The sequence below is a fragment of the Colias eurytheme genome, chromosome 15, assembly GCF_061535395.1.
Source record: "Colias eurytheme isolate Ceu_HAF_F1 chromosome 15, ilColEury1 Martin Lab GWU primary, whole genome shotgun sequence".
NCBI classification, from domain to species: domain Eukaryota; kingdom Metazoa; phylum Arthropoda; class Insecta; order Lepidoptera; family Pieridae; genus Colias; species Colias eurytheme.
In genome coordinates, this window is record NC_142994.1 from 8,501,809 (window position 1) to 8,528,679 (window position 26,871).

General features: G+C 33.9%; 1 protein-coding gene across 1 annotated transcript; it reads left to right on the forward strand.

The window, feature by feature from the left end:
* The first annotated feature begins 113 nt into the window (after positions 1–113).
* eIF5B (eukaryotic translation initiation factor 5B) lies at positions 114–23,341 on the forward strand. The gene is made up of 18 exons (XM_090109996.1): positions 114–332; positions 408–470; positions 609–769; positions 879–2,017; positions 2,209–2,373; positions 3,404–3,526; positions 3,747–3,965; positions 4,535–4,648; positions 4,888–5,115; positions 6,248–6,430; positions 6,837–6,998; positions 7,561–7,691; positions 8,466–8,598; positions 9,172–9,279; positions 9,617–9,781; positions 10,786–10,893; positions 11,325–11,486; positions 22,477–23,341. Exons 1-18 carry the CDS (start codon positions 286–288, stop codon positions 22,582–22,584), a joined length of 3,519 nt encoding a protein of 1,172 aa, XP_089966122.1. The 5' UTR covers positions 114–285; the 3' UTR covers positions 22,585–23,341.
* The last annotated feature ends 3,530 nt before the right edge of the window (positions 23,342–26,871 follow it).

Consider the following 26,871-nt stretch of genomic DNA (forward strand, 5'->3'; position numbering starts at 1 on the left):
ACTTTTTAAAGATCTAGAAGCAAAAATTTATCAAATTCTCTTGTATCACAGATGGGACAAAAGAATATTTTTGACATTTGACACTCACTTTCATTCGAACTGCGGAGTGCGGACATAAGTTTGACGTTAGGCAAGTAAAGGACGGACACGACACGACGACCAGAGTTTATTTCGGCTTAGCCTAATTTGTATAGTGATTACGTTTCACATGATACAAATTACCAAATACTCGGAAATAGAACATTATTTTACAGGGATTGTTACTTAAAACAACCTTCTGTCGCCATGGGTAAAGCAAAAAAAGGCAAGAAGAACCAGACAGCTGAAGATGGGTAATTTTCTTTCACATATGTTTTGAATACTTTTCTCCCATTCCATTTTATTTATTGCAATATTATTAATTACAGTGACAGTGATATTGAAACTACTACCATTGAAAACGTGAAACCAGCTCAAACTAAGGGAAAGAAGTAAGTGTTTGAGGTTATATGTATATAAAGGAATAACTTTCATCTAGCAAGATAAAACTTATAGAAAGAGCATGATTATTGTAAATCTATTCTTTATTTCTTATGTTTAATTAATGAGTGATAATTTTTAAATTAAAGGGCAGTCATTGCATCTGATGAAAGTGAAGACGAAAAACCAAAAGCTAAATCAAAGCAAAGGAAATCTATTGATTCTGATGTAAAGGAAGTCACAAAGAATATTAAAAATGTATCAATATCAAATAAGTCTCAAAAGAAGAAAGTTGATATCAGTAGTGATGGTAAGATAAGCTCTTTCAATGTTTTTATTATATTGCAATTACAGTAACATAAATGAAACAGTTGGTGTATTAAAACAATCTGTAGTTAATGCTGATTATTTAATTTCAGAAGATTCCGATGAAGAAGTAGAAGTTAAGTCCAAGAAAAATAAAAAGAAGGAAGAGAAGAGTGCTTTCTCTTTATTACAAGTTGAGTCTGGAGAATCTGCACCTGAGGCACCACCCTCGTCTGACGATGAATTACCAGTTCAAAAGTCTTCTAAAAAACCCAACCAGGATAAGAAAGAGCCTGCAGGAAAGAAAGGAAAAAAAGCAAGAAGAAAAAAGGATGAAAGTGATGAAGACATTGAAAAGGTTCTTGCAGAACTTGAAATGGAATATGCTGGAATAAAAAAAGAAGTAGCTCCTGAACCTGAACCTAATAAAGTAGAGGAACAACCTGAAGAAAAAACAAAACCTAAAAAGAAAACCAAAAAAGAAGCTGCACCTGAAGTTGAGAATGATGCCCAGGAAAAAGAAAGTGATAATGAAAACGACATTACTATTAAGACAGCTGCACAGAAGAAAAAAGAAAAGAAAGAAAGAGAAAAATTGAAGAAGCTTGAAGCTAAGAAGAATCAGCAAGATAAGAAAGAACCTGCAGAAGCAAAAGCACCTGCTAAACCTGCTGAAAAAGTTGAAAGCAAGGAAGATGAAGTAAAGGAAACCAAAGCACCTTCAGAAGAGAAAGAAGCTGAGGGAGATGCTCCTGTTGAAGGTAAGAAGAAGAAAAAGGGTGATAAAGGCGATAAGGCCGAAAAAGATGATAAGGGTAAAAAAGGTCCCACTAAAAAGACAATTGCTGCTATGCAAGAAGCATTGAAAAAGGTAAAAGAGGAGGAAGAACGTTTGAAACGTGAAGAGGAAGAAAGAATTAAACAAGAGGAAGAGAGAGAGCGACAAAGACTAGAAGCAATTAGGTTAGAGAAGGAAAGAAAGGAAAGGAAGAAGCAAAAGGAAAAGGAGAGAAAGGAAAGACTTAAGGCTGAAGGCAAACTGCTAACGCCTAAACAAAAAGCTGAAAAGGCAAGAGCTCAAGCTCTTCTGGATTCCTTGAAAGCTCAAGGTATTGAAATTGGTTCAGAGAAGAAACCACCAAGGCCAGGCACAAGGATTAAGCCTGCAAAACTGAAGACTCAAATGTCACAAGAAGCACCTGCTACACCACAAGAAGAGAAAAAAGTGGAGGTTGAAGTCACTGATAAGCAAGTAAGTTTTGTCCCATAATTAATTTACAAACTTTGACTTTGGTATAAAGACTAAGTACAGATAAGTAAACATATGCAATATATTATAAGTTAGCAATGTTTAGGTATCTTTGTCATAATGTCCTTATACCTTAAAATAATGTATCTTTTCAATTTACCAAGACTAAATTCTCATACATTAAAAAATCATAGGAACCTCCAAAACCTGAAGAGAAGAAGGAATCTGATACAGAATCTGTAAAAGATGCATGGGATGCTGAATCCTCGGAAGATGAAGCTCCTCCACCGGCCAAACCAGAACCAGCGCCTGCGCCAGAAAGCAAGAAACCTGAACCAGTTGAGCAGAAACCAAAAGAGGTATAACGCGAATCATGTAAAAAGAACGCTGGATGAAAGTGATGGGGTGTGTTTTGGCATGTATTGAGTTTAGCACGAAAGTTATTTGCTGCTTATTTTATTTTTGAAGTAGGCTCTCGAGTCGTGGCTTCGCAACTACATATTTGTTATTCTTATACCACCTCATAACACCAAATAGACCAATAAATCGCCAATGCGCAGCTTAACCGTCAGCGTTCTTTTTACATGACGCAACCTATAAGTACTGCTTGTTTATAAGCTGTAAACTATAATGGTATTACCACAAAACAATTTAGAGACAGTCTAATTTTAAACCAGGGATCTGTCACTTTAATAGTTGTCTATGTGAAATACGACAAAACCAGATTAAAGAGAATGCGCGCTTAAAGATAAACCCTGTCTAAAGTTTTTTGTGGTAAGACAGTATACATACTCTCAGTGAAAATCCAATAACTTATATGGATGTTTCAAATTGTAAATTTCTTGTCTCGAATGTTATAAATGTGAAAGTTTGTGAGGATGGATGTTTGTAATACTTTCACGTAAAAACGACTGAACCCATTACAATGAAATTTAGTATGTTTAGGACATAATCCCACAGGAACCAGTACTATGCTGGTTTTTCTGTGAGAATGCAGGCGAAAATCTTGTTTTATATAATAACTAGCTTTCCGCCCGCGGCTTCGCCCGCGTTTTCAAAGAAAAACCCGCATAGTTCCCGTTCCCGTAGGATTTCCGGGATAAAACCTACCCTATGTGTTAATCCAAGTTACCCTCTATATGTTTACTAAATTTCATTGTAATCGGTTCAGTAGTTTTTACGTGAAAGAGTAACAAACATCCATACATCCATACTTACAAACTTTCGCCTTTATAATAGTAGTAGGATGTTGTTTAAAGATTTTTATTATTATTGCTTTTACTGTTTCTGCTCAATAGGGCTGTTGTTACCTATTTTTACTGTGCAATATTTTTTAAGTAACTTCATGAAATATTGTGTAATAATAAACTAAATGATAAATAATTATAGGATGAAGAGAGTTCTGATGAAGAAGGCAGTTCAGACGATGACTCGAGTTCTGACGAGGATTCCGATGATGACCAAATGACTGATGCTCAAAAGAAACGGGAACTTATTCTTAAGAGATTGGAGGTAAATTAATGTTACTTTTGTTTCTTTAATAGCGAAGCTACAAATCGTTACAATCTTTTTACATGTATATTGTATACTCTGTTTAAGACTCTGTTCGTATATGACCTTTGGGAGTTGCGTAATGGGAAGAAAAGTCATTTTTAGATAAATATATTTGAAAATATTAAGTAAAGATAGATTAAGTGACCCAAAAAAGTAATTTTATTAATTTATCTTTCAGAAACGCCGCGAAGATAACGAAAAGAACAAAGTGAACAATCCGCTGCGTGCGGCCGTGGTGTGCGTACTCGGACACGTAGATACGGGCAAGACGAAAATATTGGACAAACTGAGACGTACAAACGTACAAGATGGCGAGGCTGGTGGTATCACTCAGCAGATCGGTGCTACTAATGTACCGATTGAGAATATTAAAGAGCAGACGAAACATGTTAAGGGGGTGAGTTGTGCATTTAATTGTTAAGCTATTGCATAGCTTCTATCGCGGGCCTTGAGCCTGGGGACCGAATCCGGAAATTTAGTAACGAAAAACCTCACGCTCCCGGCTCCCCACTCCGACGGGCGCGGAGGTGTGGCTTGAAGGCATAGCATGCAATAGCTTTACCGCGGCAGTCCCCGAGTGCCACACGTCTTTTTTTATTTACAGTGCGCTTCAAACTTAATGGCGGCTCGGAACATCATACACAAAACAATTTTAGATATCAGCCAATCAGCGGGACGGTAAGGGACGCGCACATGCATTCGCAGCTAACTTTCGAACCGTCATTAAGTTTGAATCAAACTGTAATTAATATTTTTGGTGACTGCATAGTATATTGAGCCTTGGGATCAGCAAAAGAGAAATATAATGTTGAAATTGCATTTTTTATACAAGGCTAATTGTTTCATTTTCTGTTATGTCCAAAGATAGATATTATCATTTCAATACTTTCTTAATTTCCTACTAGAAGTAGTATATTAGTAAATTTTTATGTGTAATACTAATGAAAGCGTAATAATCTATTGCAGGTGAACGAAATAGCATTTAAGTTACCAGGGCTGCTGATCATTGACACACCTGGGCACGAGTCCTTCAGTAATTTGAGGAATAGAGGCTCTTCTCTTTGTGATATTGCTATTCTTGTAAGTATTGTCTTCTTTCTTAATATAGTTCAGCTTTAAAAAAATTTGGTGTTGATTTACATCATTATATTTTTAACATTTGGACAGATATGTATTAATCTTATGGTGTATATATCTACCTATTTATATTACTAAAGTTTCTTGAATTTTATAGGTAATGTTTTTTGGACAAAAATAAATAAAGTATAAAATAAAACTCAGTTGGCACAGTGATTTAAATAGACAAAATTTTGTTCCAGGTTGTAGACATTATGCACGGGCTGGAACCCCAAACGATTGAGTCTATTAACTTATTAAAACAAAAAAAGACACCGTTCATAGTAGCGTTGAACAAAATCGATCGCTTATACGACTGGCAGAGCGCTCAGAGGAAAGACGTTAGGGATATTCTGAAGATGCAACAACCGAACACACAGTTGGAGTTTGAGAAGCGATGCAAGGATGTTATACTGCAGTTTGCCGAACAGGTAAACCTTTGAATTAGGGCCGATTTTTCAATGCTTTGATAAAACTTATCCGTCCAATAAAGTATTACACGATAATATTAAAATGTCACGTAAACTGTCAAATATGGGCAATTAGAATACGTTTTCAAAATGGTAGTTTTATACATTATTCGACGAATAAGTGTTAACTAAGGATTGAAAAATCAGCCCTTAGTACAAAAAACGCATGCAATGGTATTAAATATGAATCATAATTATTGTAGGTGAAATATTGCACAATATTGTTTAATCAAATATAATGACAAGTGATGATAAGAATGATAAAAACAGTAGATAGTTTTGAAAGTTAAAAATAAGTTAACAGAACATGTTTTAAAGATCTTGTAAAACTTCAGTTTTGTCACACAGGATTGAGGATACGTTTCCACTATAGATGTGCTATGCTATGTTGCTGTGGATGCGGTTTATATGCACTAATCATATTCATTGATGCATATAGCATAACATTGGTGGAAACAGATTCAACTAAGCTATGATTTTTATATGGAATGATGCGTGCTATGGATGGTTTTGAGTGGTACAGTTCGAGATTCAACTAAGCTATGATTTTTATATGGAATGATGCGTGCTATGGATGGTTTTGAGTGGTACAGTTCGATTCAAACTTAATGACGGTTCGGAAGTTAGGTGCAGGTGGTATCTAAAATTGTTTTCTGCGCATCGGATCGTACGATGTTCCGAGCCGCCATTAAGTTTGAATCGTACTGTATAGTCGATACATCGCATAGTTCGCACTGCCTCGCACAGCAATTAACCTAACCTTTGAACTATTAGGACGAAGTTAAAAGTTTTAAAACATATATTACCAAAATAAAATATACTAGATTTCCGCCCGCGTTTTCAAAGGAAAACCCGCCTAGTTCCCGTTCCCGTGGGATTTCCGGGATAAAACCTATCCTATGTGTTAATCCAAGTTACCCTCTATATGTGTGCTAAATTTCATTGTAATCGGTTCAGTAGTTTTGCGTGAAAGAGTAACAAACATCCATACATCCATACTTACAAACTTTCGCCTTTATAATAGTATTAAGATTAAGATAATATAGTGATATTGTAGCTAAAAATAATTTTTAACACTTGTTCAACCTTCCAGGGTCTAAACGCAGCGCTATTCTACGATAACCCAGACCCTCGCACATACGTGTCCCTAGTACCAACGTCTGCGGTGACCGGTGAGGGTATGGGCAACTTGCTGGCCATGATCGTGCAAGCCTGCGAAGGGCCCTTGCATAAGAGGCTTGTGTTTTCGCAGCAGTTACTTGCTATTGTGTTGGAGGTGAGATTTAATACTACTGTGATATTATGAAGATTTAGATTGACGTGACAACGTCTTATAATTCGATAGAGCCGGCTGCACGCACGAAAAAACATGACTTATGCGGCGTTACCTCGCTCTGAGGCGTTCCATGTAAGGCTTGAAGTGCAAACGAGAGCGCGGAACGAGCGACAAAGAAGCACAGTCGGACGTTGTCACGTTCAACTATCGTCAGTAAACCGACTTTACAGACAACCAATTTTTTTTAATATTGTTCGACTTGAATTATTGGGCGAGAAGCAAAACTTTAACTTAAAATTAATTATATATTTAATCTTAAATGACCAATAATTAATAATCCAACAGAATTTTAAACAAAATATTTACGAATTGCAAATCTCTTCAAGATATAATTATTTATTTCCAGGTGAAAGCGATCCCCGGGCTAGGAACAACGATCGATACGATTCTTATAAACGGAACGTTACGCGAGGGTGACACGGCCATACTGGCGGGTACGGACGGTCCCATTGTTACGCAGATACGTTCCTTACTCATGCCGCAGCCTATGAAGGAGTTGCGTGTTAAGGTTAGTTTCAATATTTGTTAATTTTAGACAACATAAAATAGAATTATTATTGAAGTGAAAACTTCTTTAGCGGCGTTGAGCACTTTTTCTGTAATGGGTATAAAATCTTAAACTCGCGTCAGGACACGTGACCTGATCGAAAAAGCGTAAGACGGATACCATTCCAAAATATCAAACATGCTCAACGTTAATAATCAAGTTTTCACTTCTGCCGGCACTCCCGGAGTGCAACCCGTCTTTTTTTATTAGTAATTAAAACGACTATGGTTAAAGTGGATGGAAATAATTATAAGTAATGTAAGAAGAATATACAGGTGACATTTTTATCCACACAAATTTAATTATAGTTGTATATCTCAAACACATTTACTAAAAGAGACTTCACTAAGAAGGGCTTATAAATCGTTATAGAAATTAGTTCCGTACAACAACATTCCGTACAAACATTAGTATACTCGTGTTTATGTGCGGAAAAAATGTACGTGCCACACATTCAGATTTTCCGTCATAAAATATAATAAATATTTATTTATTTATTTATAATAAATATATATTGTTACAGAACGCATACATAGAACACAAAGAAGTGACTGGAGCTCAAGGTGTCAAAATCGCAGCTAAAGAGCTGGAGAAAGCTATTGCCGGCTTGAATTTACTCGTCGCGCAGAAGCCAGACGAAGTTGATGTTTTGAAGTAAGTGATTTTTTTACAGTCGCTATCGTAATCATTAATATTTAAATACATATACATATATATAAATAATGTCATGATAATGACTTACGCGATAGACTCTTTTATTGCATTTGAGTCAATGATATAATGTTGGATTAGCTTTGTGTTTGTTAAAATGTTTAAAAATAATAAAAAAAATTTTTTCAAATTAGGTTTACAGGAACATTTATTCGCATTTAAAACTTAAAAAAGCTTATTACATGAGAATACAAATTGATGTATGCAATACAGTTGCACGGAACCGAATCTTTCAAAATCCATAATGTTTGTACATTCTAAAGTATTAAAATACACGCCAAAATCTTAAAAAGATACATATATAATTTTATAAAAAAAGACGTGTGGCACTCGGGGACTGCCGCGGTAAAGCTATTGCATGCTATGCCTTCAAGCAACACCTCCGCGCCCGTCGGAGTGGGGAGCGTGAGGTTTTTCGTTACTAAATTTCTGGATTCGGTCCCCGCGCTGAAGGCCCGCGATAGAAGCTATGCAATAGCTTAACAATTTAGAAAGATATATAATTATCCATACTAATATTATAAATGCGAAAGTAACTCTGTCTGTCTGTCTGTTACTCAATCACGCCTATTAACTACTGAACCAATTTGCATGAAATTTGGTATGGAGATATTTTGATACCCGAGAAAGGACATAGGCTACCTTTTATTGCGAAATATGTACCACGGGCGAAGCCGAGGCGGACCTCTAGTATTAAATAATTATTTTCCCATACAGAGAAGAAGTGGCCCGCGAGCTAAAGTCCGCGCTATCCTCCATCAAGCTGTCGGAGCGAGGCGTGTACGTGCAAGCGTCGACGCTCGGGTCACTCGAAGCGTTACTCGAGTTCCTTAGGACCAGCAAGATTCCCGTGAGATGTTTTTTTAAGCTTTTTGAATTTTTTATTGTTTTTTTTTTTTGAAGTGAATACTTCTTTAGCGGCGTTGGGTATAAAATCTTAAACTCGCGTCAGGACTCGTGACCTGATCGAATAAGCGTAAGACGGATACCATTCCAAAATATCAAACATGCTCAACGTTAATATTTAATCAAGTTTTCACTTCTGCCGGCACTCCCGGAGTGCAACCCGTCTTTTTTATTGCTTTTTTTTTGAAGTGAAACTTCTTTAGGCATGTTGAGAGTAAAATTTCAAGGTCGCGTTATGGTATTTTCGTCACGCCATGGAGAAAGGCGACGATTTTGGTATCTTTAAATTTTGTCAAAGAAGTTTCACTTCTATAAACACGTGGTAGGAAATCCTTTTTTTAATTGTTTTTTTTTTTTGCCTTTTTGATAATATAACAACAGCAAAGCAGTATTCTATTTCCAAGGTACCAATAAATTAATATTTTTCACATTGAAATTGGAAGCAACTTTGTAGTAAGTTTTTGATAAGTACAAGAGACATGCAGGTAATTTAAATAATTTATGCATTTTATTTCAGTACTCCGCAATCAGGATAGGGCCGGTAGTGAAACGTGACGTCATGAAAGCGTCCGCCATGTTGGAACACGACTCGCAGTACGCTACTATATTGGCATTTGATGTTAAGGTTTGTCAAATATATTATCTGAGTTTCATAGAAATACTTGCACAAGGATTCTTTAGTAAAAATATGAAGACATAACAATTTTGATGGTAAATTACGCCATTTTTATACAACTATCACACTCCTAGTATCACTCTACCAATTAAGATTTACGCTTTCCTCTAAAAACTGCAATATTATAAAATACATATATTATATGTATTGTTATATCATATTGTATGAAAAAAAGTTTGCCTTATAAAAATTTCACTTACAAACTGTCAATTTTATAAATGTAAATAACAATTAAATTTTACAACACTTCTATCAAATTAACACTCTTTTTTTTTAAACAAAACAGATCGAACGAGACGCACAAGAATTAGCCGACAATCTTGGTGTGAAGATATTCGCTGCGGATATTATTTATCACTTGTTCGATAAGTTCACTGCATATAGAGAGGAACTAAAGCAGAAGAAACGGGAGGAGTTTAAACATATAGCCGTGTTCCCGTGTAAATTGAAGGTAATTTTTATTTGTTTTATGGTTTTTTTATTGTTTAATTTGTATGTAATGTAATGGTGTGTTTATGGTAAAAAATATATGTATAATAATTAATACCTTTATATTTTTATGAATCGAAAAATTAATTAGTAGTTGAAAAGATAAAATTGCGAAAAATATAATCTTGACTGTAAAAATTAGGGATGTAACGATACATGATTTTGCCGATACGATACCGATACCGATATTTGTAGTAATGTATCGGCGATACCGATACCGATACCGATATCGATGGTTTGGTAGAAAAATAAATAGTGAATTATGCATAAAAAATTACCAACATTTAACAGAGACTCAACTGTTAATCGTATTCTTTTAAATAAAAATGCCAAATCAAAAAACAACAAAACCATTTATTTTAGTATTATTATTTTACAAAGTCAGTTAAACTTTAAGTAATACACATACAATCAGTACCTAATAAAAGTTCACTATTGGTAGAGTTTTTTCAGAAAACAAAGTGCGCACGCGCGGGCGGCCTCCCGCATCGTTCATCGGGCGCGGTTTTTTGAATTGTTTGATATCGGTATCGGTTGTTTTATTATCGGCGATACCGATATATCGGCTTGCCGATTATATCGGCCGATATATCGGTATCGGTATCGGTATCGGTATCGTTACATCCCTAGTAAAATCTATTCTCATAAACTACTTACGTGGTAAAGTAAACGATATTGTAATGAATCTCTTATTAAAAATTAATCCTGCTTAGTAAAAAAATACGAATTATTAAATTTCTTGCCGATTTTCTCGGAAAAAACGAAATGTCGAATTGGCGGTAGTTTAAAAACAATAATCATGAACATGTTAAGGTATGTTATGGTTGATGTGAAAAAAAGTTTGAATTTATTTATTTATTTCATAATAACAAGTAATTAACAGTCAACCTGTTAATTACAGGGTGAATGAATTAGTTTCTAGGTCTTTTTATTTATTTTCTTTATGTAAATGATATTAATTTGCAGGTGTTACCACAATTCGTGTTCAACTCTCGCGACCCGATCGTCGCGGGTGTTATGGTAGAAGGCGGTATTCTTAAGGAGGGCACTCCTATTTGCGTGCCTAGTAAAGAGGTAATTATCTTTGTTCTTTTTTATTTTATAACTAGCGGTCCGCCCCGGCTTCGCCCGTGGTACGTGTTTACGTTTTGTCTCCGGTTCAGCCGTTTTCGAATTTTACGGTTATTAACATAATTATTGTCGATTCATTTTTATTTATATAAATTATTATATTCATAGTTCAAACATGTTGTAGTGATCACGTGTGGATCAATTATGTGTTAATTATGTGTCATTAAACAATGTTTGCGGACAGCATTTTTGTTATTCAAGAAAACTTTTTTAAGAAATTACCATGCCTGGTCTTTTCTCATCCCGTTTCAATATTTTCTTCCTATTCTTAAAATTTTATCTCTTCAAACGATTCGTAAAAACTAAAAAAAAAACTACTTACTTTAAAATTAGTATTATAATTGCAATTTTTTAACCGAAATCCCATTTGACAGTTCGTCGAACTCGGCATAGTGACGTCCATAGAGATAAACCACAAGCAAGTCGAAACCGCTCGCAAGGGGCAGGAAGTATGCATCAAGATCGAGCCGATACCGGGCGAGTCGCCCAAGATGTTCGGCCGGCACTTTGACGAGACCGACATGCTCGTTAGCAAGGTTAGTGACTTACCGCCATAATAGTGGGCGGGTTGGCGACTTACCGTCATAATAGTGACTTGTTAGTCGCTAGTTGAATATGGTATGTATAACATAAATTGCTACTTTGGTGAATTACCGTTATAATAGTCATTGGGTAGGTGTCACCGTCATAAGGGCGCTTGTGCACTACAAGGAATTTTACTGTCCGGCATTCCGATTTTTTACGGTCCGGTGTGGCATGAAAAAACCGATGAATTGCTTGTGCACCTGTCCGTCTTTACTCGGATCAGTGCGGTACAGTTCAAGGAAGTTTGGCGGTATAATGCTATCATAAATGATTGTTTTTGCATTTTACAAGAAACGAGTAAAAAATATAGAAGGTGAAATATTATATTACTTCGTTATAATAAAAAGTAAAGTTCCGTAAGAGATTTAAAATGCGTGTTTCACTTATTTATTTTAATCGGTGACGAGGAGCTAAAGCTATTCCCACTTGAACTTTAACTTAGCAACACTTACTTAGATAATAATTATAGGTCAATACTTGGTCAATGTATATAAAATAACAATACCGACTTCTCAAATCTCATTGCCAACTAAAAGAAAGTAAAACAAGAGCTTGCTTTCAATTGGCATATGCAGTAAAAACAGTAAAATCCAAGCAAGTGGGCATTCGAAAACAATTATACCTACAGCGACTCGTAGACACAAAAAACCATCCGGAATAGGGAAAAGTAAAATGTCGGACAGTAAAATTACGTATAGTGCACAAGCTAGTATATAGATTAATGGCGTGCCATACCGGACCGTAAAAAATCGGAATGCCGGACCGTAAAATTCCTTGTAGTGGACAAACGCCCTAATAGTGGTTGGTTTGGTGACTTACCGTCTTAATAGTGGCCGATTTGGTGACTTACCGTCATAATAGGGGCTGGTTTGGTGACTTACCGTCTTAATAGTGGCTGATTTGGTGACTTACCGTCATAATATTGGGTGGTTTGGTGACTTACCGTCATAATAGTGGTTGATTTGTTGACTTACTGTGATAATAATAGTATCTGAATTAGTAACTTACTGTCATAATAATCGTTGGGTATGTGACTTACCGTCATAACAATGGCGAAAAAAATTTCAGTTATAGCTATATATCATCACTATTAGATAAGAGCGTAGCAATGTAGATAAATCCGCGGGACACAGCTAGTTTATATTAAAGTTCGATACAAACAATATTTATTACGACCACACATCGCAAAAAAGTAGACAAAAAATAATAAATTAATTATTACAGTAGCAGTGTCTATTTACAGTATATTTTTCTCCCTATAGCCATTATAAGTCATTATTATGGTCTGTTTTTGTCATGTGAATTTGATGTGTGTGCCGTTAGCAATTTGATATTGTTTATTTACCTATACTGGTATTGGTCTGTTCATTGGAAGTTTCTGATTTGTATTTTTTGCGTTCTACTAATATAATAATAGTAATTTTTACACGATGAAATGTTTAAATCGAAGGATAAAACAGCTCTTTCACACAAAATCGGCTGACCGGATCATCATGAAACTTTTGTACAGAAACTTTTACCTACGCGAGTAAAGCCACGGGCTTTAGCTAATGAGTACATAATAAACTTATAAACGAAATGTATCTGTCACATTTTCGCTAATCGAAAGGGAAGGGGAATCTAGAGTCATTAGTTGGACCTAGTGGCTTATTCAGAAATATCTACCGATTTTCTTGATCTATCTAATATCCATAATATCTGCGTAATACTCTAATATCTACTTTAGTTTATCAGCTGTGGTCTCAGCTTTATAAAAAGCATGTTTAAACAATGGATTAGCGCTTAGACTCTTTATTGTAAGTATAGACAATTTTTTACAATTATTTAAGGGCTTGGTCTAGTAGTGCAAACAAATGCATCCTGTCATCCTATATGTAAATAATACAAATGTACTAAGGGAAAGTTGCTCCACTTAATTTTTAAAAATTAAATCATTCGTATGCATAATTTAATATTCGTAATAAGTACCAAAAATGACAATTTGAAACAATTTTCGTGAAAATTACACCGGGTGATTTTTTTTTATCAGTACACAAAATTTGCGAATACTTTCTATTGATATCTTCAACTTCATGTTTATATAACTGATCAACTTTGACAAAGAAATTTGGACGAAATATAAAAAAAAATAAGCTTTCCATACAAAATGCAGAACTCTATACATTTTTTCGACCTAAGTTTCTTAGTGAAAGTTGTTCAGTTTAACTAATAAAACGGATAAACAAATTTTGTATATAATAAAAAAAATGTAATGTTTGTGTTAAATGAAAACAAAAGATATTTATTTCTGACTAGCTTCCGCCCGCGACTCCGTCCGCGCGGATGTCAGCTGTCTATGCGTCTTCTACAGATTTATTATATTATGTGTAATATATAGATTTATATTGATAAACCTAATAAATCTTTTGCTAGCATTCTGATGCTTTATCGGTTGCACTGGATTTATCTCTTTTTTTTCAATCGCTTGAATGATATAGGATGGGTCCTTGATGGGCATCGAATGCTGAAGTCTCGAATCAATCAATTCTGACAGTAGGCAATTTATGTAAAATCTTGATAATGGTCCATCATTTTATTTTGCCTAAACGTTACATACTTTTTTATATATTCTATTTTTAACGAATTATTCACTCCAGTCCAAACAGCAAATAAGCAGACTTCTGCTTCTGCAACGTTTAGTTGTCCCTGAATTTAGAAAAAATAGTCATGATTCTTATCTATGACAAAAGTGTTATTTTTTGCATTGTATTTCAAATATTAAATTTTTTTTTAACCGCATCTTCCGCATTCATGTCTTTTGCCGGAATTAGACATTTAACTTCTACTAGTTCCATTTTCCCTTTTTGATATGGGAATGTATAAAGTAAATTTTTTAGATATTTCTCGTTATACTTTTAAAAAGTTATTATTGTCATTTTGCTCATTAGGTAAAGTAATTTCGATATCAGTTTTAAGTTTTTTGATACCTGCAATAATAACGTCATAATCGCCTGCACATACTTATCGATTACTGCCTGTATACAATCCACCATCCACATTCATAATGTTTTCCTGTCCTCCTCTCCTTTACGCTGTTCACCGATACATTTGAAATGAGTAAATCTGCTACCACTGAAGGATGTTTCATTGTGATCAGCAAATTTTCACCACTGTTGTCGATTATTTGTTTTTCATTTTTAATCAGCAATTGGGAATCATCAGTTTTGTTTTTTGCAGATTGGTGATGTACCCTAACAATACGTCGAAAAGGGAAAGCATCAACGAATTATCGTTTTCGTCCTCTTTTTTTATTCTTCGCGTCTCTGTTACTTCTGTTTGTTTAGTTCTCAACACCCACTGAATTTTATATGTTATTGTGATCTTCCATTACATCTGAGTTTTGATGATGTGATGATAATCCATTCGTTTTAATATTGGTACTTAGAGTTGGTAGACTAAACTAGAAATGGCGGACTAAATTTGTCAGCGCGTCTGTAAGATCAGAATATAAAACCAACATCCTGTATTTAAGTTACAAAATTAATAATTAAACAACATGCCGCTACGTTGAAAATAACTAGAAGAAAAAATTAAAACACCTAAGATCAATTTTGGAGTAAACAAATCATTTTCCCCGTATGGGGATTTCCCCGGATGAACTTGGGAAGTTCAAGTTCTCAATACAAGTTTATATTATATTTCGTATTTCTCAAACGAAAAATAAACATTTTTGGAACTTCAAAAAAATTATATTATAAGAAAGTTTATGAGCTTACTTTAGTTTTAAAGAAATATACATCCCTTTACTGACACCCCGTAAAATAAAGAAATTGTTGCCAATCACCTTTGCAATCTATTTGGTTTCATTAACTTTATGTTCGAAGATAATTTTTTTTCTAGTAGTTACACGCGTATTTTTTTCGTTTATTTTCCATATCGAAATCAAATGTTTAAAAATACGAATATTTGCACAAAACTAAGATAAAAATAATCAATTAACAAAAATATTAAATTTAATGAAGTAGAGCAACTTTCACTTCGGTATGAAGGAAAATCGAGCGTAGAGCACACGTCAGAACGCTCCGGCCCAAGGAGCGCGACTAAAGAAATTCGCTAGGATTTTTCCTAATTATTTTAAATATTTTTTTAATATTTAAAGAATTATCAAAATTCAAAAAAAAAAAAAATTTAAAGGATTAATACTCATTGGTCTTCAACCAACTCGAATAAATTAATGGAAAAAATAACTTTTAGCAGTATTTATCAATAGATTTTGTAAGGCAAAAAATGGGAAATTTAATGAATTTATAACGTTCTAATTAAGAAAATCATAAGTTTTTCGGCAATTGTATTCAGCAGTTTTTAATAACGACTATATAAGGATAATAATGCGCTGATCAGATTGTGTAAATTGTAATCGGTTGCAACGTAGTGAGTGCACAAACTTAGCTCGAAATGTCTTTGGGGGAAAGAGACTTATCTTGAAAGCCTGATTAAGGTAACATTAAGTAACTTTATAAATGTGAAAAAATTCACGCGCATTGCGTATATAACACTAATTGATAAACAAGAAAAAAAAATTCAGTTTATCATTTCATTAGCCGGGAAAAAATTGTTAAATAACTTGTTGAAAACGCAATTTTGCTAGACTGCAGCCTTAACATACAGGATGATACAGTAAATGCAAGCCTCATAAAGAGCTGTCAAAACTCAATTAGGATGCGCCCGTATTAGTTGAGGGCGAAGTAATTGATCCTGGATATATAAGAACATTCCAGTTTTTTCCAGAACGAACTGACCTACCGTGACATTGGATCTTATTTATTATATGCAACATGTGTTAGCCGTTGTTATAACATGAGAAACGTAATTATTATTCATACAATGTATATAAAAGAGACGTTCATTGAGTAAAAAATTTATGGTTATAGTATTAATATTGCGATAAAATTGTCCGCTAGAACCAAAACAACATTGGTTTCATATGTTGATGTTGAAGAAAATTGAATATTTGTTTGGATAACTCTTAAAAATAAATTGTTTACATATAATTTTTAATCTAACATTATCGGGGAAGATGTTTAATTCCAATATATTTTTCCCCTATATTACTTAATGTTTTTTGTTGTGTTTTCCACACATGCGCATTTTTACCAAATATGGCAAGAACATTTGATTGTGTAGCGGTATAACCATTTTTATCCGATATCCCTCCCAATATTTTGTTATACATTAACAAACTATTTGTTAACATACAAGATTGTGTAAGTTAAAAGGTAACCCAGAAAATTTGTTGCAAAACACACAATGATAGGTACATATAACATACAAATCGACTCTCGATTTGAGATCGTTTTAAAATACATAATTTATACCACAATCTAATTGCCAAAGTATACATATAACGTATTCATAAATTACTATTAGTATTAATCATAAAGAAGCCCTCAAACAAATATAAACATCTAAATATAGGGTTAACATGTAGGTTGTTGCTTTCTAGATTTCATTTCCGCAGCAATCAATGCTCTCAGAAATATCCGATGAACGTCGTAACACGCCTCGATTTATTTCAAAATAACTACAAACGGTGTACATTAATATATATTACATCGACGTCGTGTGGGAAAGAAAATTTCGCTCGTCATCAAAGTCGCTTGAGAGAAATGTTTGATATATAAATAGAGTCTTTAAGTTCTATTAATGTTCCGTCGTTTGTTTTGTTTATTGTTATTATTATTGTGTATGGTGCGAGCGAATTGATAATCCCTTTTGATGTTTAAATTACGACTTTCTATTTGGGTATCGGAAGATTTTAATTTTTCGCTTTATCCATGCTGAAAAAAGAAACCAATATTATAGAAGGAAAGCCTCACTAAACAAACAGTTTCTTTTTTTATTTCAAAATAATACCGATTAAACAAGACACGTATAAAATGTACTAAAGAGTGAGAAAGGCAATTATAAAATACCTAGACATATATATCGTTTGCTTCCTCAGCCTTGATACTCTTTAATGGGCGCACAAAGCAGCGTTTAAATATCAATTAGTTTGAAAAATGTTTCATTCCTCCGTTTTATTTCTTTAATTCTTCCAACGAAAAAGATCAAACAGAAGAAGAGAATACTGACTTATGTTAATCTTTAAGCACATAGAAAGTCAGTCAACTCTATCATACTTCTGAATAAAAACCCCTGAAAACCCGTATAAAAAAGTTAGGCTCGTTGTATCACATAAGTTATAAACAACATCATTTTGATAGTATTTCAAAAGATTCGCATAAAGAACGAAATGTCGCCATTCAAATTGGAAATAGTTTTGAATATTTCAATCAGGTTATTTCTTAAAATCTAAATAAATGCGACCGCTACAAATAGAAGCGACCTTCGTGTTCAAAGTCAAGGCGAAAGCGTTAAATAAATTAGAACACGCATACAGGATTAACATTTACCAACTGTTAATGAGATAATCTGAGAACTATTCTTAAATATTTGCAAACGTTTTGTGTGAATGCAAAATTATTTTTGCAAGATATGAAAGAGATTTCGGATTAAATTATGTCACGCTTGGGTAGTAGAAGTTTCTGGAGCCTTCTGAAATATTGATGTTAAAAGTATAGGTTTTAATTCGTGTTACGATTAATATCACTATGTCTCATTGAATTTAAAGTTGGATACAAAACAGGTTTCAAAAAGGGTCTCGTAGCTCTTTGTAACAATGAAAAAATAACAATTATTTTTTCTCGAATCTAACGTAACGAGGCTTCGTTATCAAAAATAAATCTCGTACTTATATACAATTATGTATACTATTATAAGACCCAATTAATTTTAAAAGGTGCTTATTCCACTATTTAAGTAGGTACTTGAATAGTCTGTCCAAGTTTAATGCAAATTGATGTTACGAAAATTAAAAACTAACGTCTTATTTGCACATGCTGTAGAGTATGTACTACACACGCAGTGAAACCTACACGTGTCACACGTTTGCAATTTACATGTCCCTTTAGTGTAGTTTTAGCAAATATTAGCACACGAGAATAGAACGGATACGTTATTATATACGCACCGTGTGTGTTTGATGTTTGTGCATTGCAGGCAAACAGTGGTGCGCCTAGATAGCTTGCGGGGGACGTGTGCGGTTCGCTTTGATAGTGGGCGAAATTGTATACCAATTTTGCCTCTAATAAAATAGTACAAAAGTTCATGTTGCGATTTATATAGGACCTAAACCTACTACCTACTCTATGTAGGACCTGTATCTGTATATGTACCTTATCTTAGGTACATATATTAATTTTTAATAATAATTAAGTAGATAAAATCTAAATGTGTGAATGTGGCTCTATTTGGCATACATATTAAGATTAAAGAATTCATAAATTTCATTACTGATTAAATAAGTATTGAAAAGTTTAAATTAGCGCACCACACCTACTTCTAAATAAATCAATTATGTACCTCTACGTAATTTTGGGATATTCGTCCCCCCCTCGAAACGTAGGTATAACATTAACTAGATAACAGTACGTTATCTAAGCCGGTCTCCATTCACGATCGCTAAATGCGGCATGAATGGTCCCGGGTCAGTGGGTCGAGAGGACCGGCCTCGCGGATGCAGTTGCTAACCCTATACTATATAGTTTATATACTGCTCTATATTGTATACTATGGTCTGGTATATAGGTACTGTTAGTATATTGTACTCTGTCTATAAATAAATGCTCTAGAAATTGATGCTGGTTCAATGTTGGATGATGTGTGAAAATTTTTAATAATTTTAATTTTACATGGCATGGCATTACATACCTGGTTAATCACTTAGACTAATGGATGTTGATTTGTTGTTTAGATTTAAGTATAACTATTTTTTCTCACTGTATAATAACACCTTTTATAGTTTAATTGTACGCATGTGGTGTTTACCTACTTAAATTGTGCACTTAGTTTTAAGATTATTTTTTTTTTGTATACTTGCTTATTTGTGTAACAATTACTGGTAAACCTAAATAAATAAATAAATAAATGAAATACATGAATGGGTGTGTCACGATGTTTTTAACTCTTTGTGGTATTGTTTTGTCTCTCGGATAGGTAATTAGTATTTAAACTTTTTTATATTGCAATATTAGTTACCAAATAATGTTGTTACTTGTTACTATATTCAGATATGATATTTAAAAAAACATAGGTATGTACTCATACTACTGATAGAACAAGCTTAATTTTAAACATTTATTACACGCCGTTTTACAGCTTCATATTAAATTAATTGAATCTAAAATATATGAAACCACCTAGGTAATAAAATGAACAATTTTCCCAGAAGGCTATATTACATTTTGTCGAGTGACGTCATCGCTTTCCACACACCGGCAGGCTTCCACGCCCCCGTGTTGGACCTTAACAAAATGGAGTCCGTCATTTAAATGTTGCCAAGCTATTAATAGAATTTCAATTTCAACTATAATTTAGTTTGCGGTTTATGTAGGTGCATGTATTTTCAAGTTGTTGAAAATTACAGGCTGCGTGTAACGGTGTGCTTAAAATAGCTTCTAGTGGGTATATAATATATATTCAACTTGTATTCTACACTTGGAGCTTTATTTAGATTAGAAAAATAATTAAAATATCATGCAATTCTAAAAGATGTGTTTAAAGTTACTTTCCCTTGAACTACAGACCCCAGGTTCGATTACCTGTGGTGACAAATTAAAAAAATATCTCGGTCTTGCTGCTTGCACGACACAGGCTGCACGTCACCTACTTGGCCGTAAAGAAAATCGATCAGTGAAACAGATGTTTGGTACATCTGCCTCACAAAAGGGACACGGGACTTCACACATAAAAATGACATTTGTTTTGACAAAGAAATTATCGAAAAACTTAAAAAAAATAACTTCTTAAATTATACAAAATGAAGCTACAATTTACGTGTTACTTACAACGCATAGCAACATTCGAAACACACGTCTCAATAAAGTCTGTGTTACTCCTAAGTAATTAAGTCATTAGAAAATTAACATCACGAAACCACCGAGTATGACGAAACAACTCATAAAATCATTGGTAAGTACATATATGAAAATGAAAACGTTCTCATGTACCTACGTCAAACAATAATAACATTAGAAATAGCCGAGGCCCCACGCCTTAATCGTTGTTCATTTCCATTCAGCGTTCGCTCCACACCCTAAAAGTAATCCACGTTAAAGGTAAACAGCTAATGATGGTAACTTATTAGGTCATACCTACGTTACAGCTTCATTCAGGTCGATATTCTCATAACGAACACCATTCTGACCCTAATGTTTGTACTGTTAAGATCTCTTTTACATTGCTCGTGATATATAGGAACGCATTCATTGCACACAGCCACAACGGCCGGGTCACATCTCATTCTAGAAGCTCCATTGATATATTCGCATGGCAATTTCATTGATTACATTACTAGATTGCGCTTGTATTGTAGCTAAATTAAGTTAACGACCAGAGTCGTTAATAGCCGTGTGTGTAATAAATATCTTGTTATCAATTCACACAAACATTTATAACTTTATTGTATAGACGTTTTGGTATTCGCAGACAACTCTTCCTTATGCAATAGTCGTTTTAATGATTAATTATAATTGTCTTGAATTGAAATTATGTATTCAATAAGATGTAATTACTGCTACTATATATAATATATTGTAGTGATAGGATTGGACAATGCATACTGATTATGGTTAATATGCATTATGCATTCATAGATTTGCTCTTGTTGGAATTTATTCCCTTTTGTGTCGTTCTTAATTAACATATAATTTAAATAGGTTTAAGTAAATCCGCAGGTATCGATTATTACTTATTTGGATGCACGATGCATGATGATGATTGATGAACTATAGATGCAGTAAGAGCAAGAAATCTTTTAACCTCCAAGTCACCGAACTGTGCATAAGTACCAAATTGTGTATAATATTTTCAAAACGTCAAAATTCTTTAGTTCCCCGGTTTGGAAATTCGTATTGCAATAAAAACAAAAGCAATTCCCTAGTATTCGATTCATTCTTTTAAATCTTATTACTATAAAAAGAGCCAAAAGCTTGTTGGTTTAATCCATCCCAGTTAAAGGTGTTTTCACTTTTAACTGTTGCAACAGCAAAAAGCTGTATGAATTGGTTTTAATTCAACCAGCAAAGTGCGCGCAGAAAACCTTGTAAAGCTTTCAAGCTAACGCGATTACCCCAATTGCTTCAATGACGCGGGCCCCGGGGGCTCGGGCGGCCCGGGGTGCACGGGGCGAGGCTAGCCCCGTGACCCACTTCCTCGCTTGCACAACCTGATCTATTTTCCGTATGACGTCATACCATTCAGGCCCAGAAAGCTGAATCGATGCGCCAAAACTGGGTCGAGCTGAATGAAGCCCGTGTACATTCATCGTTTCCATTTTTAGACGAAGGCTGCAGTGAAGGCTGTTGTCAGACATATTGGATTAATTTTGTAGTATATTTCGCGGGATATAAATTATTAGAATTAATTGAATTAGAATTACTGGAAATTTAAGATTTGGTTTAATTTTGACAATTCTACTTGATTTTTATGTTGGTTTGATTGGAATATTCGAATTCTTTAACCAATTATAGATCTCCTTATCAAAAAATAACACTGAATTCAATTAATAAAGTCGCATTGTCTCCTATAAAGTAAGGGTTATGTCCATGTCTAACTGATCCTTTGCGTTAAATAATATCTCATCGATACAAGATACAATGTTTTATGATGACAATAACTTAATTAGGTAAACCACTACATTATTTTGATACAATACAGTAATGTACATTACATTACACAGTATTGATGTATCAAGAACAAGTAATTAATTATGTTTATGATGATAATAATTTCAGTGCAAATTTACCTACCCAATACCGTATATATAAATTAAGTATATGAAACTTAACTATCTCATTGTTACAGATCTCTCGTGCCAGCATTGACGCGTGCAAGGATTACTTCAGAGACGACCTCATCAAGACGGACTGGCAGCTGATGGTCGAGCTGAAGAAACTATTCCAGATCCTCTAAACCCTCGGGATCTCGTGAAGCGTCACAACGGAGTATAGGTCTACCTATAACCCTCCGTTGTGCACGCGAAACATGTTTCAAACGCTTTTATAAGCTCTCAACCTACAAGCAATTTTATTGGTGCGAACTCGTTAATAAATCACCTGTAGGCCTTGTCTATTCCATCTAGAATCCCCCGTTTCACATAGAATCTCATAATCCAACGTTTTCTAACACTTTCCTTTTGATACTGCCATTGTTTTCGATCCAAAATTACATACACAACACACGCAGACACATAGCATCGCATTGTATATACACCATTAATAGTATTTATTTTAAAAAGGCATATTCCTTTCAACCTTCTGTATCTTTGTGACTTCGTGCATTTAATGTTTGCTACAAGGAACATACAATTATTTGTATATAATAAATACCTATTTACTTTAACTTGTGTAAATAAATCATTTGAAGCGTAGTGCAATACACGATCTCAGTTGCGTAAACTGCAGGTTCCTAGGGTTTTTATTTAGCAAACATCTTTTTTTTACAACGTAATTTAATGTAAATAACATGTGTGGAGGAGGTCGTATATTGTGCGTTGGTATTTATAAATGAAATGCTGTGACGTTTTGGCGTTATCGAAGTACATTAAAGATACAAAAGGTTGTCTTATGTAGTTATTATTACCGTGCCACCCTTTTTGAAATGCTTTGTATTATATAGATGGAATCGGACATATTCTTATATTGAGAAATTTATTAAATTATGAAATGATTTTTTTGCATTTTATTTCTCAACCCTTTTACCTTTTTATGAACATTAAAGCAGATTTGAAAGTCGATAAAGATTATGCTAATCGACAGGTATAAACTTCTTTTCACCATAATTTAAATGAAATTAAGATTGCACATTGCAAATGTTTGTTTTGAATTATGTGTAACACCAAAACACCTCTGTACCAGATATTTTGACACAAAAAAGCTAATAAGTCCATAAGGACTACTACAATATGTGATATTCTTATGAATATCATAATATTATGGTACATAATATAACTCATTTCGAATTTCGATCAGCAGTGCCCAGAATGTTTTTATTTATTTATTTATGCTTTAATGTTCTAGAGTAGATAGAGTTATTCTTGTAGAAGGTTCTAGTATATAATTCATTTGTTTTTATTAGTTTTTAATCTGCATAAAGGTATGTGATAAAGTATGTGTGAGATAATATATCATACCTACCTTGGGTACCTATCTTGGCTTTAATAAAAAAACTGTTTAACCTATCTGGAATTTATCTGAGTGAACTTCAGTCAGGATTTCATCAAAATTATATTAAGAGAGTAAACAGAGAAGTTATAGTTATGGCTTGCTCATGTTTAGGTATCGTTTGTTTAATTGCGCTCCTGAAGCCACGGGAAGATAAATTAAGCCGATATGTCAAATATATATTAGATGTAATCCACTTATTATACATAGAACTAATATTATATAATCAAAAAACCTATTATTATAATCAAAAGAAATAAATACGAGAAATAGATTTTTAGGAAACACCCAATAAACTGCAGTGCCCGAGATCTAACAGTAGGTAGGTCACTGTTTGAAGTTTTAAAACAAGTCTGAAATTTTCAAATTCCATTCATAGTAGAGAGCTGTTTTATATAACGTTTGCACACTTTAATCGGGACCTCACAACCGAGGACTTAATAATGGAATACCTACATGAACAAAACACTTCAATGTTTGTTCCTATGTACAAAGCTTGAATAGAAAACAAAATTTCAATCCATCGGCCAGTCATTTAGCTTGTTAGAAAAGTCAACCTACATTCCAAATCGGTACGGTCTTGGTATGCATTATTTCGTAATTGAAATAACTGCACAATCTCAATTGGTCACTATCCTTGACGTTTTTATTTATCTCAAGTTGTGAATGAATATGCATTCAACCAAATGGGCCCACGAGCCTACCTGAACGAGTATTGGCCGCCTTACTTGTAGATCAATGTGGGAGGTTCTGAATGGGCAATTTTGCGCAATAATTTGAAAATTTCGCATAATTTAAACCTGTTACAAATTAACAAGGAGGCGGAATAACTAATCGCGGGTAAGTAGGTATCGTAACTAATGTATTTATCAGAGCTGGTGTCCCATTTAGTTGATAATTTACACAAAACATTTAGTTATGTAGATTAGGTAAATACCTACAAGACAAATTAGAAATATCCCAGCAACAGTAGCCTATTTGTATCAAAGAATATTAGAATCAAAGAAGTAAAAAAATAAAAGGATAGGTAAATATTTAACAAGTATCTATATTCTATACATACATCCTACATACATTTGAAATTATATCTTCATTTCTGCATTATAGGTGACCATAACGGGGCATTTACCTACATCAAACGAACATAGAGCTAGAGCTAGAGAAAGAGTTTCGTGTAAACGAAAATTCGTATTCAGTATTGGTCAGTATTAGAACTTTATAATTTACATAGACACACTTATAAGAACAACGAAAGAATGCTCTACGCCTGTTTACACTAAAAGAGTTTGACATAGTGGGGTTAGAATGAGCATTCTCTGGTCTGATGTACCTAGATGTACCGTAAGAAAGCGTCAATTGTTTAATTTCCCATATGCCTCTACCTGAAATTCTCAAAAGTTTATTACATCTTCTGTGTTTTGAATCTAAAAATTAATGCTAAAGATGTCTTTATATTAGCCGGTCACGAAGCGAGTTACACCCCGGAAAACCAAGTTTAGACTACATAAAATTGTTGTAGAGGTGAGGAATTTTTTGAGTATTTATTTACTATCTAACAATTTTTTTATAAAAATAATTTCTTTATGTCCTAACGTTTCAATGTCTATATTTGCATTAGAATCTATACTTATATTATAAATGCGAAAGTAACTCTGTCTGTCTGTCTGTTACTCAATCACGCCTAAACTAGGTACTGAACCAATTTGCATGAAATTTTGTATGGAGATATTTTGATACCCGAGAAAGGACATAGGCTACCTTTTATTGCGAAATATGTACCACGGGCGAAGCCGGGGCGGACCACTAGTAAAATATAAAAGTGTAATCCGATGACCGAGCACACGTTATTGACAATTAGCACTGTAAAAGCCCGCGGTAATTTGTTAAAAGCCCTACAGGCTTTAACCTATTTAGGTGTTGTTTGCCATCAATAATGGCTTCCGCAAGGCAAGACCTCATACCATGCCATGGAAACACCAATGCCGGCTACGTTTCACGATTCATTGGGAGGAGCGAAGTTTGTAGGTAATGCATTACTTTCTTTAACTGCCTTCGTCAATTGTCTGTGCAAACAAATAACATAGAAAAAAATTAAGAAAAATAAAAAGGTAACTCTGTTCTAGATTATATTTCAATTGGTGGTGGTTTAGAGGTGATTTTTAAAGGATTTTATGAAATTTTTTAGTTGCACATTTCCCAGTTGCCATGGTAACCCAGTTCGCGTGGGCGAAGAGGGTGGTGTTTTCAGGGTCTAGGTCACGCCCCAGTGAGCAAAGCGCATGTGCGGATCTCGAACCAGGAATACTTCCAGCTCAAAGCTCTCCGGTCCTTTCCTGGTGAAGCCAGCATTTGCGCGCCGCTACATTTTCATGAAATTGGCTGTGAAGTTCAGTGATTGTTTCCAAATTTGAATGAGTAAAGTTTTATTCCGATTTCCTGCTGTATTTTACGTAAGTATATGCTTTAAATATAATTATAATAAAAAATGTGGTCAATTACAGATTTTTATCAAGTTTAAGTGTGTAAAAAATACTCTTAAAGGTCCTTAAGATGCAAAGGGTTTTAATTAATTATTATGATGCAAATTGAAGTCGACGGACGGTGAAATTAATAATTACGTATCTGCATAAGCTCATTCTTATTCCAAGAAAGCTCCTTCGGTTGCATTTTGAATGGTGTCATAATAAATTAATTTGTTTGGACGTTTAAATATACCCATCGTTTTTCATTAATATTTTTGCGACTTCCATATTTTATTTTTTAATATTATTTAGGTAAGTATATAAAACTGTTGAAATATTCGTTAACTTCATTTTTTTTCAATAGTCGGTTATATCGTCTCATCCAAACGAAATTAATATCTATCATTAATACGAAAATATATATAACTCTGTTAATATCGAACACAAGAAGAAAATAAATCAAATGGCAAATAAGGTTTCGATTTGGACCTGCAATACAACTTCTTCGTAATATTGAAACAAAAAATGTTTTTCCAATACAAACAAAGGAAGAAAATAAATAATCAAAGATACCC

What these genes read in the sequence shown, in the direction of transcription:
- eIF5B (XM_090109996.1), top strand. Translation starts at nt 286, where the DNA reads ATGGGTAAAGCAAAAAAAGGCAAGAAGAACCAGACAGCTGAAGATGG. An exon ending in AGTTGATATCAGTAGTGATG is followed by an intron (nt 770 to 878) that starts GTAAGATAAGCT and finishes ATTTAATTTCAG; the next exon opens with AAGATTCCGATGAAGAAGTA. An exon ending in CCGACATGCTCGTTAGCAAG is followed by an intron (nt 11,487 to 22,476) that starts GTTAGTGACTTA and finishes TCATTGTTACAG; the next exon opens with ATCTCTCGTGCCAGCATTGA.